At 44.4% G+C, this 12,034-nt stretch overlaps 1 protein-coding gene across 1 annotated transcript in view; it reads right to left on the bottom strand.

The window, feature by feature from the left end:
* The window catches only part of TMEM135 (transmembrane protein 135), a 2,087,148-nt gene that overhangs the window by 156,478 nt on the left and 1,918,636 nt on the right, over window positions 1–12,034 (bottom strand). The window contains exons 12-13 of the mRNA XM_069639711.1: window positions 7,609–7,685; window positions 6,347–6,445 (exon numbers count right to left, since the gene is read on the bottom strand). Coding sequence (XP_069495812.1) covers window positions 6,347–6,445; window positions 7,609–7,685 — 176 coding nt within the window. The remainder of the gene's footprint in view (window positions 1–6,346; window positions 6,446–7,608; window positions 7,686–12,034) is intronic.

Raw genomic sequence — 12,034 nt, forward strand, 5'->3', positions numbered from 1 at the left:
GACGGGGTGGTAACAGAAGTCATTGTCGATGTGGTTGTGGCCATTGACGATTATGTTGATGATGGTGTTGTCTTGGCTGGTTGTGACGCCAATGCTGATGGAGTTAGCAAAGGGCCCACCTCGGATCTCTCCTTTGTCACCTTGTCTGGCGATGGCAAGCAGAACCTCGAAGAAGTCATGGACTTTGTCTTAGAGGGGACACCCCTCACTGGTATGCTCACTTTGGATGTGGTTGGTGAAAACGGCCTCATCGTTCCTGAGCCGGGACTCGCAGCAGCGGCGAACCCAGTGGGATCAATGGTGTGTGTGTCCTTGTCTTCTTTTGGAACCCCATTGGTAGGGCGTGCTCAAAGGACCTCAACCTCTTTTCTGAAGAAGTTCGATCATGGGACCAATTGGTGCTGGGGGAAGCATGACCCTGCCCAGAGGCCGAGTCAGAGGCCTTACACGATTTAAACCACGCCGCCAGCCTGCTGGAGCCGTCCTTCTTGGTCTGTTTTGAAAAACAGCATCAGAACTTGCATCCTCCCCATCATGGTTCGGATGCAGGCAGTAAAGACACTTTTAGTGTCGATACTCCATGAAAACCTTCCTTAGTCCACAGTTCGCAGAGTTTGAAGAGGTACCTCTTGTCCTCGGTCATGGTGAAAAGGCACAAGGTATGCACAAGCCTGCGCCTTCTCTAATCAATGAAAGATCCTCAATTTACAAACTTCACCGACAGCAGATTTGCACTACCGGTAGTCGACCAGAAATCCCAAAATCGGTCCAAAACGTTCACATTTTACCCAAAAGCTCAAAATATTAGGAGAATAGCTTGGCGAGCACTAAGAGAGCTCCTAACACTGAAGCATGCAGTAAAAACCTAAAGATGTCCACAAGGGGTGGAGCTTAGAGAGAGAACTGTCATTGGATGGGGGCAGTATGGCCCAGAGAACAGTGATTGGTTTAGAGAAATACAGTTTTAAAGTGAAAGTCAAACTGTTTTTTTCTTACCGAGGATTCCCAGCCTGACGACGGGAAATATTCAATGAGCATGTCTATCCATTCTAGACCCCCATGCTGGAAAAACTGCCTCTATCCACCACAGTCAGGGGCGACTGATGTCTCGTCATCAGCATTATGAAGGTGACACAGCTCCAGGAATAACTTCAATAACACGAGCAGAAGTTATTTTTAACAAGATTTATTACAGGAGCATAAGTAAGACTAAAGGCTCTCTCCATTCAGATCATCACTAACTGTTCTGGAACACTGGGAAACTCAGGCCATAACAGTTACATCTGGCTGAGCTCCTGATGTTACATAATCCAATGATGTAACTATGTACAATAACTGGAAATACATAACTATATACAAATGAAGACCAAGAACAAATTACAAATAATAACTGCATGAAACAAACATGAATAAAGATGAACATCATAACAGATAACTCCTAGATTAAAGCAATCAGAGATTCAGATATCCTCCAGATACCTTGCCAGAGACTGGCAGCAGGCCGTGAGCCTCAAACATATTGAGCATCAGCCTTTTCTCATGGGCCTCCCAGATTTGGGAAGCAGCGTTGTGTAACCTCTGGTCCCAGATCCTACTGAGAAGGTGTGATGACATCCAAGTCTCATGTGGCACAGGGGCTACATTTAAAATATACACCATTTAAAATATGCACCCTTATAATTATGAGTATATCTCCTGTTGGCAGAGTATTCATTAAACATAAGCCATACATGAGTTGGGGTATGGTGGATGGTATTTTCATAATTATACCAACCAAGCATAAAATGGTGTACCTTTGAACAAAATACTGACCCCTACAGAGAGTCTATTGTGAAACCCTACTGGTCTCTACCACCTAGGGTCATTAGAACAAAACCTTTATAATATGCAAAGAGAACAGAACAAATTCTAAATCAAATTCACAGGAAAGGAACATACAGTTATCCCCTCAGAACACAAACGTCTCAAAGATACAAAAATATCATATTTTATTAGAAATATACATCAAATATTGTTGTTAAAACAAATGTGTTCATAGAACAACCCTAAAACAAGGTCCATACATAGATGACAATAACGTAAAACAAATTATACACATAAGACATAAAACATTAACCTAGTATTGCACAACCAACATGAAGCATAAAGGAATCCAAAACAGGAAGTAGTTAGTTGTGTTTAAATATCACACGCGGTGCCTGCATTTCTAAAGGCCTTTGATCCTATTGAGACGGAAAGGGGTGGAGTTAGGGTAGCCAGAGAAGGATCTGTACAGTTTTGGGAGCTTTCTGCCACCTTTATTCTCTCTGTCTGCTTCTCTTTACTGACCCCTCCACTTTCTGCTGAACAAAGAACTTTGGGTGTGACATCATAAGGGCAAAGTCAACACAGTTCATGAGCATTGATTGGACCCCTAAAGCAGGCTAGCTTCAGTCCAATAACCAAGAGACTTTTGCCTATAGTCTATACATCTATGACTCATCTTGGGAATCATCTTGAGGTATATTTGGATCATCACTTGAGAAGATTTCACTGGACCAAGTCCTTTCTAAAGCCCTCCAGTTGTGAGGTGAAAGCAGGGTTCCAAGGCAGGAGAAAGCTTGGCCCCCTAATCATCCCCAGGGGCCATTGGTGGCAAACGCTGCTGCAGGACCATAAGCGTGCCTCACTGCCAGCCACCCTGTTGCTTAGGACCTCACTGTGTTAAAGTTTCCCTGAAGGTGTGTGCCAACCTCCCCCAGATTTGGGAGCCTGAGAAAAGGAGGGACATTGTCCCCTGAGACACTGGAGTGGGATGGGATTCTGAACACCTGTAAGCCAGAACAGCTAAGGCCCTGCTGTCAACAATAACCAGCTCCGACCAGTGACTCAAGTGCGCCCCAAGCCGAGCAATCTAGCAGGACCCGTCAACACTGCCCTTTAGTTTCCACATTGTTCTCTAAACCGCAGTCCACTGTTTGACTCCATTCACTGGTGCACCACACCAGCAATAGCACGTCAATTCCTCGGCTTGAACCACAAAATACTGCTGTCTTGCCCCTTGCTCGATCTGCTGTCCGAAACACCAACTTCTTCATCGCAGCTCCTGTAAGTTGCTTGACCGGACCCTAGTGTTCTCCTAACAGTGACCTCTGAGCATCTGTATACAATTCACTCACCTGTGCATCCTAGTATCAGCTCACCGCCGTCTAACGGCGAACGCTGACTGAACCTGGGGACGATTGATCCACACAGCATGAGTAGGTGATTCATGAACCGCAACCACCTTCCTTTCGCCTCCAACTGGACGCCAGTCTGCCGCTGGGCAATTGCAACTGCTGTCTTCTCGACCCGAGCCAACACTGCGATTAGCGCAGAGAAGCCTGGTCGATGCAATTGAACCAGCAACACATTTGCACACTTGACTGATATCTGCTTCCATGGTCCATCTTTGGGCCCTAGATACTGGATAGGTCATTGTAATCCCCTTTTGCAACTCGAAGAAATATCCTTTTGAACACTGTGGTCTTTTGATTGCCTTTCTCCCCATATTTCATCATCCAGAGTGCTGCACCTATTCTATCTCTGCATATTCTGTATTTCATCTAGAGGGGTGGGTTTTTACAGTATTTTGTAGTTAGTTAGTATCGCACATGGTGTGTATGATTAAAGACTATATTTTTATAGAACCTTTATTGGACACTCCTTTATTTTGGGCTCTTATACTTTGCTGTTTGGGTTGCTACTGAACCACATTCACACTTAAGAGTATAACCTTCCCTTGGCCCACGTTACCACAAAAGGTGAAGGAGGTATATATATCTTGACTGTGCCTGTTTTACGTTGGCTCTAGGTTTGTAGAAGTGTGAGGGCTCAGGGGGCATTTTAGCATCTAATCATCCTTGCACTCCTACAGGGCAGAAGTCAATACGCCACAGAAGGTGACGACAAGGAGCCAAATACCAACGGATATCAAGAAAGAAGTTCAGGGACACGAACACCTAAGAATGTGATTGACTGAGAACCTACATTCCCCCTATGGGTGGCGGTAAGCGGGATCACACAGGAAGATACTCCTCTCTCGGGGATAAGGACTCCTGCGCTGTCAAGGAACTCCCAAAGAACCTCTCCTGTATACCATCTACCCTTCAGAGCAACCTGTTGGATCAAGCTAATGTTTGTTATTGTACCGTTAGCCCCAATATCCAGATTGAAGAGAAGTGTATCACACATACTAAGACAAGAAAGAGAGGTGAGCGAGTAAAAATGATCACTCCGTGTTTGACACACACTCAAGCAGGAGAGATTGCCCATTCAAAAGAGAGAAAGGCTTTAAGGTTCCGCTGGGGAGGACCCAGGATTTGGATATAAAAATGGAATAAGGACTAAGCACAATGAGTGAAACCCGGGAAGTTCGAACTTGGGGAAGGCTGGAAGCTGCCGGGGACCTTGCAAGCAGCTGTAACCTAGAAGCAGGGACGAAGCAGACTGCTGTTCCGTGCAGGGGATTGGAACCCCAAGGAAATGAGGAGCGAAGAGTCAGTGGTGTGACCTGGGAAAGGTGGACTGGTCATTCCAATAACAGCGCTGATACCGTTACTGCTGTAGCCCACAGGACCCCGCAAAAGAAGCAAAAAAAAGCAGTTTGAACGCTGAAGCCTTTCCGACTCAGAGAGTCGACCCGACCCTGGAGGATTAACCGGTGACACTAGCGCGTGAATACCGAGGTAACCGAGATGCGAGAGATCCAGATTAGGGTAGATAGAAGAGAGACACGCTAATCGATGACGAGAACCCAATTTAGTTTATCAGGCAGGTAAAACCATAGAGTAGAGACCGGTAGGCCCTTTTTCTTTTTGTTGAATAAATCAGCTGTTGAAAATGAACACTGCTGAACATGAACAAAACTAGTCTGCCTCCTTCTTCTGACCGATTACAAGACCCTTTGCTTAATTTAAGTTGTAACCTAAGAAGATGCCACTGTGACGATTTGCAGGTATTAATCCCAACAGGGTGACTCTCCTGTGAGGCTAGGGAGGTGATCCTGCTCCGGAAGACACACCCTAGGGGTCGAGGCAAGTGGGACCTCACCAGGAGAGACTCTCCCTTTGGGGTTGAGGACTCCCGTTCCTGTGAGGAACTCGCTAAGTCAACTACCATAGCCGCATATATGCGACTATCTTCTATGAAGAGTAGTGTTGCAACTTTATGTTTGGTTGAAGACAATGTGAAAAGTAGCATATGAGGGCGAAAAAAGGACGATGTTTCTTTAATCAGAGACGTGTATTTAATTGGGACGTTTTGGAGCAGAAAGCGAGAAGGGGAGTGCTATGTGCAGGGCAAGCCCCCTGAGATCATCATGCAGTGTGAAGGAGGAGTCAAGCCAGGTAGCAAAGCCTGCGACTTTCGAAGTGCAAGAGAAACACAGTGGGAGATGCTGCAGCCTGGCGTAGGCAACCGCAAAGGAAGTGGCATGAGAAGGAACAGAGAGAAGAAGTATATGGTAGTGGCGTGACCATGCTTGCATATTGGTGGGCAGGACGCTTGAGGAACAGCGCTGAGATTACCGATCTGGAAAGCCTGAACGGCATCCGATCACCAGCATCAGTGGAAGGCAGGCACCTGGCGAGGAACCGAGTGAATCGAGAATAGCGAGAGGCCCCTGGGGGAATCATATGCATGAAGAAACTCGTCCCAGTCCTAAGGTCATAAAATAAAAAATGTTATGATTGGAACTGTAAAAACCAGAGAAAGCAAATAAACCATAGTGGGCCTCTTGCTCAACATACGCTAATATGCACATGAGTGTTTGGTGGAAGTCACCCAAGGAAGCCCAGAAGTGTGTGTACAAGCCAATGAAGGGAGGTGCACGAGTGACTAGGTAGAGATGGAATTCAAGAAGGTACCTGGGAGCCTATGCCATCCAACAACCACCTATATGAGAAAATGTGTTCTATTGATTGAGATTTTCTCCAGATGGCCTGTGATTTAAAGTCGTTTATTTTTGATTATTCTTCCCTAATTCCTTCCTTTTTCTAGGCTAGCATTGCTATTTGAGTTAATGGTAGCGCTTTTACAGACAGCACATTGTGTCATATCTATTGAGGCAGCATTTCGGTGGCAAATAATGAAACAGAGCCGCAGAGAAACACTCTGCAATCGCTGATCATCAGATTCAGCTCAAACATCCTCAGAACACCCGCCCCCATTTGAACACACACACAAACACAATATACAAAATGTGTATGGAAAAACATTCAAAAACGACGAAACGTGTGTAAAGGGTTGATGATTTTGAGGTTACAGTTACACAGGAGAGGGGACTTGTTTATGGTGCTACAGCTCTTAATGAATAATAACTACTTACTGCCTGGAAACAGATTGCTGTGGAAATAGCGTAAATGATGCTGTCGGCATGAGGGAAATAGGGACATTTTCCTGCTTCAATGCCCTTAAAGTACATGGTCTGTGGAAAAAAAAGCATAGCATTAACAAAACTTTGCCGATGCACATTTACAAAGACACATATCCATTGATGCTAGGCTTTAAGTGCAGTTATTTCATTACTTTAATGTGCACAATAAAAAAATTATGACCGTGGCTGTCCAAAGGAATTATTCTCCAAAGTCTACAATATGATCTGGCTGCTTGAAACCATGTTTCCGCAATGTTAACTCAATTAGAGGTAAGGCGATTCATCTGTTTCAGTAATAACTACGGTGGAGGTATTTTGTGTGTTACAGCCACAGAAGAAATGTGTAATAATTTATAATTATTGGAGAAAGTGGCAAATACTTGTTTTGAACAGACACACAAGACAACACAAGATGGCAGAAATCACGTTTCTCCGTGCTTTAGAATGTGAAGAAATGCTGGGGATTAGACAGGAGCAAAATAACTGGAGGGGGGAAGAGAGGTGGAGGGCTTTGGACAGCCAGGATCAGCCGGTGGTAGAGGAAGGAACTTTGGAGCAACCAGGAAAAGCTACGGGTGCAGGGACAACAGGGGGTGGTGACAGGGGTGGTGCGGGTGGGTCCAACCAGAAATAGTCAGGGAGGTGGGGGTACAACCTGGCAAAGGATGGGGGTGTGAAACAATTAGTAGCAGCTAGGGAAGGGGGCAAAGGTTGGAGGGATGGGGACAACCAGCGGGCAGAGAACAGAAACAACCATTACTAGCTGAGGGGATAGTGAATGGGTGTGCAACAACCAGGACCATCATGCGGGGATAGTAGGAGGGGGTGGGGAAAACATGAACCACTCATGTGGGGAGTGGAACGGGGATGAAGGGTTGGGGCAAGCAGGACCATCGAGATGATGGAGGCTTAGCCACTTTATATAGTAGGCATAGTGGCATCATCTTGCCAGGGGTCCTGACAAATGGCACCCCTGATGAACAAGCAGACAGGTGAAACATTTCTACACAGGCCACACAAGCAAGGATGATCAGGTCATGTATTTATCACAAGTACTTATTTAGAAAGTGCGTATAACTTGGAAGAAAATGTGCAGTCTACCTTGTGACACATAGAGACTTACTTTATTAACAGGGCACTAACAAGAGGTCGGCAATAGATCGACAACTTCCCTAAAACATTAAAACATGATTGCATATAGAAAAGAAATTTACCTCCACTAGTTTGGAAGCAAGGTACATGGAGATAGTTGTGCTTTTGTAAAACATCATAGAGACTCCTGCCAAGGAACCTGCCAAAATAAAGAGATGTATTAATGCGTGAATGGATACAGTTATCTGTTTCTCCATTAACAAATTACGAATTTTAGCCCCATCTCCAAAAACATGAAATGTGTGGATTCACTCTCCTGACTAGCCACTGGGAACATCATAAACCCACAGTTCGCACTTACACTTGCTGGTACTTTGCTTTGAGTTTTACTCCATTGGCACACTTATATGCAGCGGTAGACTGGGATGCCAGCAGCATAGGCAGAATGAGACTGCAATCCAGTTTCAAAGCTCATGCTCGTCTTCTTTTGACGGACCCCACTGAGAACATTATGCACACTGAAAATACAGAGGTGCTAAGGGGGTATTGCCAGGCCTGGAAAAGATCCGAGGCTACGCTAAAGACGGCACTGTGCCTTTTGCTTTAGCCCCTGCGCTTTTATCTGGGGCTACAACCAAAAGACCCGGGGCTATAACCCCCCTCAAACTCCCATTCTAGAGACGCCTCTGGCTGCTATTGAAATATACTACTTATCACCATGTTGCAAGAAAAGGGTAAATTGAATGCAGAGCTGATACGAGATGAATATGGAACGGTTCAATGCCTTTCACACTAACCAAAGGGAAGCGGTTCTCGAAGTGGCCAGTGTGGTTGAATTCTGCAACTCAAATATGTCCTTGCAGCAGTTCAGGGAAGTTGGGTGCACGGACTCCACACCTTGTATGTGCGCATAAGAGCCACTGTGACACGGCCACTTACCAGGTGTTGAATATTTAGGAGAGGTCACTGTTTCTTCCCCAGGGCAGAACGGGGAATAATTCAATCAGGTATTCCAGGGGGCACCATGTCCAATACAACCCTGTGAACAGTGCTGGAAATGGCAAAAATGTAATGTGGCAACTGTCACTTCTTTGGAGGGGCTGGGCTACTGGAAGGAGGGGGGTAGGCCAACACAGCATCTCTTCACAGGTTTATGGTCTTTCCATCGATGGAAATGCATCGAAATGCAAATCCATCGATGGCAATGCATCTAATCCCAATCCATCGAAATGCTATTTTTTACATGTAAAAGTGCATATACACCGAAACCTGTCCATCGAATATAGAAATGGACAAGTTTCGATGGATATGGACTTTAAAATGTAAAAAATAGCATTTGGATGCATTTTTTGTGACGTTAAAATGTTATATGGAGTTGTCCAGTGCTGAAATCTTCAAAGGATTTTGGCACTGGCCAGCTTCATGTAACGTTTCATTGGTTTGTATTTTTTGGGGTGGCAGGGGGGTTCTCCGACACCCCCCCAACTCCCAAGACACCCCCTAACCCTAACCCAACTCTAACCCTAAACCTAATTCTAACCCTTGCCCTACCCCTTACCCTAATTCTACCCATGCCCTAGCCCTTACCTTAACCCTAAATCTAACCCTTGCCCTACCCCTTACACTAACCCTTGCCCTACCCCTAACTCTTACCCTTGCCCTACCCCTTACCCTAACACTAATTTTAAATTTTAAAAATCCATTGAATATCCATCGAATTTTATTCAATGAAAATGCATTTCGATGGAAAGTATTTTCGTTGAATAACATTTGATGGAAAGGTCTTAGATGAATTTGATTTTGATGTAAAGTCTAGATACCCTCTTTTCACAGAAGCCAAACCTTGCGATTTGCATAAAAGCGAAGAGCATTATGGGAACATCATAATGGCCACGAAAATGTTAAACATATCTCGTAGAAGTCATTCAGTAAGAAACCCTTTTAAGCGAATAAAGGACTCCTCTGTTTTGATTGGTCACAATATTCACCCTAATAAAGAGATTTCTGGAAACTGCAGGACATATATACCAGTTTAGACAACTGCAACACTGTATGTGAGGTTTTGGCAGTTTCTGCACGAAGTCTCCAGTGCTGAATCTCACGGTTGAAGAACGGGTTACTCGTGGTGCAATAATTGTAATAATACAGCTTCAGAACATATCTGGTTTGCAGTGCTCAGTGCTAGCCTCTGGGCCTTGGGCAAGAGCAGCGGCTGTTGTGTGGGAAACCAGCATTTCAACGAGCTGACTGCTTTCCGGCACATTCCCTGTGTGGCCTGTGAAGTTCCCAGGTGCTTTTAGGGTTTACAGTCTAAATCCTGCAAACAAAAGACCAACATTTCAGAAAGCAGCTGTGAAGCCCCCGCTGCAAGGTCAGACTTTTGTATCCCCCCCCCCTTACCCTGTCAATTTCGGCAGGGAGCTCTCCCCTGTAATCCACCACACCCTGCATGGCCCTTCCCCCACCCATTAACATCAATGACTTCAACAGCCTTCCACGACTCTCCATCCTGCTATCCCAGAAACACGACATGTTGAGTGACAGTGTTTAGTGCTTTAGCTTATAGGGCAATGGAATAGAGACTGCAATTAGCTCTTGGTTAACACTCTTAGTAGCCATGTTTTCGTTCACCTCTTCATGCAGAATCCATGCAGGGACAGTACGAAGGCTGTCAGAAAAGAGTATTTGAGCTGGTAACAGGACTGTGCCCCCTGAGTCAAGGGATGCGATCACAGCGCATGGCCTCCCTCTGGTCAAGGTGAAAAAGGCTGGTGTTTTGTAAACACTGGAAGTGCTTTGCCATCGAAGGATGCAGTACAGCACCCGTGCATTATAGAGGAGACTACCAGCTGAGAGGGGTCTCTGTCACAACTGCACAGCTTTTATCCATTCAAATGTTTGGCATTGACCCAGATGGTGCCACCACATTCAAACGTCAGGCCTCTACCTAGATCTTCACTCAGAGGTGGATTGAAAGTTCATGTAGGATGGACTACTGTGGGTAAACAATGATTTCTTCAGCAGAATTTCGCCTCAAGACATGCAGTTTTGCGGCAGTCCTTTTGTAAATGAGCGAGTGGAGAACACCACGCAGATCATTTTCTCTCAAATCGATCATTGATAACGTTGATCGTTGTGGAATAGATGCAACCATACTGTGTTCCTCCCGCATTCATAGGGTATCATGGGGTGAGGCTGTTCTAAAGTTTCTAGACTCAGCTTCATGACATGGTTGATATCGAGACTCAGATGTGGTTTTTGTGCACAGACAGACTGAATGTTTGGAAGCAGTCTGCAATATGTTGCAGCTTGCTGTGCAGTTCAATAAAGTAATGAGACTTAGCCCCATAAAAGTTTATATCAAAAATAAAAACCTTCGTAGAGGGAAGAGAACTAATTATGCATACAACCCAGCTGATGATTATAGTTTGAGCCGGCATGTTCTCATCTGCACCATGACTGAAGTGTGTCCTTATTGCAAGACTCTGAAATTTAATGGAGAAACAAAAGGAAAGTGTTGCGCCGCCAGGAAAATTAAACTGCCTCGACTTGGAGAACCGCCAGAGCCATTAAAAACTACCCACAAGCATTGTGAAATTAAACATATTAGAAACGTGCACTTTCTCTTTTCTTTTTTTTCAATTTAACCAGACTGAGCTACAGCAACGCGTGGCCGGGGACAGCTAGTTTCTTTATATGTTTCTTCACAGATTAATTTTGAACTAAGGTCATATTCTCAATAAGTGCATGGAATCCATTTCTTGGTTAAATGTCTTTATGGCAAGATGAAGGCCCTCTACAACAACTTAGGAGACACCATGTATAAGCGTATTCTATTTTGTGGGGATGAAACAATAAGTGTCGACACATGTTGAATAGCTGCAATTTGTCTGATGTCCACCTGTTTGTTATCTTTTGTGAGATTTTGAGTCCCAGTAGGGGGAATATCGGTGGCAGCATTAGTGATTCAAAGGTGTTGTGACTGAATAAGGTACAGAACGACCACAGGTAGTGGTTTGTGATGTGTTCATTATTGACCATGTGAGATTAAAATGTGTTTTTCTGGTATGTTATACAGTAACCAGGTACCTGTTGTACCACCCTTATCAGTCAATGTTGATATATTTGTCTTTCGCAGATAGCACTCTCAAGCACTTGCACTTTGTGTCCAATGTATCATCGTTTGCACTTTATTGTATTTTTGCACAAGATACCGGTTGTCCTAAATATGTTTTGCTGAAGATATGTGAAGTATACATATGTACATTCTAAGAATACAATCTCTATTTTGTAATTAATAAATACAGATTTGTCAGTAGTTTTGTGCAATATAAATGAAATACTTTTTGAAAGTAGCAGATGGTGTCATCAAACTGTTCTTAGAGCATTGAAGACATCATTAGACTTTGGTCTCCATTTGAACAATAGAAGGGCAGGATGACCTACTCTATGTGCTTGTATTGTTTCTATTCTTTCCCTGTATTCTGATTAGTTGTCCTTTCTTAGTATAAAGAAACAGGGGTGGCACGTTTATAGATTTTATTTATG

The sequence above is a fragment of the Ambystoma mexicanum genome, chromosome 7q, assembly GCF_040938575.1.
Source record: "Ambystoma mexicanum isolate Mex_15411 chromosome 7q, UKY_AmexF1_1, whole genome shotgun sequence".
NCBI lineage: Eukaryota > Metazoa > Chordata > Amphibia > Caudata > Ambystomatidae > Ambystoma > Ambystoma mexicanum.